The following is a 2,100-nucleotide window of genomic DNA, read 5'->3' on the forward strand; positions in this document are numbered from 1 at the left end:
CACAAGTCATCATAACAAAGGTAAGAACAAAGACAGAGTTAGTTACGTTGTCTGGCTACTTATTCGTATAAAAAATAGTCCGGAAGACAAGGTTTGCGCACGTATAGTTGGAGCTCATAATTTGAAGGAAGCAAAGCGCACTCAGCAAGGCAATATATATATATATATATATCAGTGAGTGGGAGAGACCGCGCGAGGAGTACTAAAGCCATCGAAAAAAGAACATAGAGGAGTTTCAACTGAACGCCAGGAAGAGAGGTCATTACAGTACCGGGACACCATTATGAGCCATCCACAATCTCATCGCTATTTTTCGGTAAACGCACCAGCTGGTGGTGAAAGGCACCTTGCTCTCGACGAAAAGGGCGTTTTGTGCTTGACGGTTGTGGATCCCGCCACCCGCAAATTACTGATCCCACTCAGTTGCGTGTACCCCACCCAGGCGCAACAACGCACGACAATCCCGAGCCTTTGCCAGTTGTTTTTAAATGGACGCTGCCGGCAGGGTACACAGTGCCATCAGGTGCATGCTGCGCTGGACGTTGTGGCTGCGCTTCGAAGTCAAGTGGACTATCTACCCATATGCTGTGCGCTGCATGGGGACCGTGATTACGTCAATGCCCTGGATAACCGATCATGGATGTCGCGCGTTGTGGTTCACGTCCCGGATGCGACCTACGGAGGCGGCTACATTCCACTCGCCCGTTTCAGTTACACCACTCCCATTTCCAGGATATTGAGGGAAGTCAACGCTCGCCTCGAGAGTGGCGTCAGTGTTGCGGCAGTTGATGGTGGGGGACATCCAAAGCGGATGGTCTTAAACGCATGTGACTTTAAAATATGTGGCCTTCACACGCTGGACCGCTGCCGATACGCGGAGGAGTGCATCTTCCTTCATATCTGCAAAGAAATTGTTGTCGATGTCAATAATGGCAGCGGTGATTACTCGCTCACGTCACAGGCGCGTGATGGGGGAGAACCCGGCCCACGAGGAGCAAAGAAGGGTTCTGTATTCGTTTCGGTCTCCCGTCAACAACGTGTACGTGGAAGGCCCCTTTCATACCCCACGGTTGAATACCAGACGCCATTCCCCCTTCGATCGTACGAGGGCTCAATGAGTTATAACGCCGTGTCGGATATTAACAGCGACTGCTCTTGGGTTTCTGGGCGGTACCCCACCGGTGCCTACATGGAAAGTCGCATGGATGCTGCACCATTGCCGTCCCTCGCCCCCCGATTTGTCCAAGGGCACCCCGGAGTTCCGCGTTGCTATTCTTCCACAACAACCTCAACAACAACAACAGCAGCAGCAAGGGAGGATGCAGCAATGTATGGGGCCGGAGGCTGCTGGGATCGCTGGAGCTCACCTGAGTCTGGGTGCGCACCATGCGCATTCGTTGGGTCGTGCAGCGACTGCCATTACGCCGACTACAACAATTATTCCGGTTGCAACGGTTACGCGTACGGCAGCCGGAACGGTTACGGTAGTGACGGACCTAATTGTTATTTCTGTCCCGGAGATGAGTGCTCCTCCACTCACCTTTGCCCCAATGGGACTTCGTCATCAGTTCCACAGCCGGTCGAGTCGGTGTCTTCAGCGTCTGTCTCTGCACGCGCCTGGCAACACAATCCATACGGTGTGACTCCAACGGGAGGAATCAGCGATTGAGCATTGTGAAGAAGTTCCCTTCCATACCACCACTTTCGTTATTATTTGGTTATAACTTTTGTAGTGCATCTTTCTCCGTTTTATTTTATTTTGTTATTATAATTTTTCCATGTTTCTCTTATAGCTCTTGTATATTTCCTTCTCATTTTTTTTTGTGGGAACACGTTGTTTCTATTTTTTTTTTGTTATTTTTGTTGTCACTCGGCTATATGCGTTCGTTACTCCCTTCTTGCGGCAAATAACTTATGTTAGCATCGCTGTCATCTTTTTTTTTGTTAATACAACTGTTGTATTTGTACATATGCTGACATTACTGGATGATGGTAAGGGGTGAGGAGGGGAGGGGAGGGGTGTTGAAGGAGCGTAAATCTCCCTTTTTATGTTTGGATTATATTATTGTTATTATGCAATAATATATATATGTATTTTTT

General features: G+C 48.9%; 1 protein-coding gene across 1 annotated transcript; it reads left to right on the forward strand.

Moving 5' to 3' along the window:
- Nucleotides 1-283: 283 nt before the first annotated feature.
- TEOVI_000044400 (zinc finger protein family member, putative) lies at nucleotides 284-1,669 on the forward strand (the record flags this gene model as incomplete). Its single annotated transcript, XM_067222661.1, has 1 exon — nucleotides 284-1,669. The coding sequence occupies one exon, from the start codon at nucleotides 284-286 to the stop codon at nucleotides 1,667-1,669; it is 1,386 nt and encodes a 461-aa protein (XP_067078762.1).
- Between the last annotated feature and the right edge of the window lie 431 nt (nucleotides 1,670-2,100).

Source organism: Trypanosoma equiperdum (assembly GCF_001457755.1).
Source record: "Trypanosoma equiperdum strain OVI genome assembly, contig: ctg_166, whole genome shotgun sequence".
Taxonomy (NCBI): Eukaryota; Euglenozoa; class Kinetoplastea; order Trypanosomatida; family Trypanosomatidae; genus Trypanosoma; species Trypanosoma equiperdum.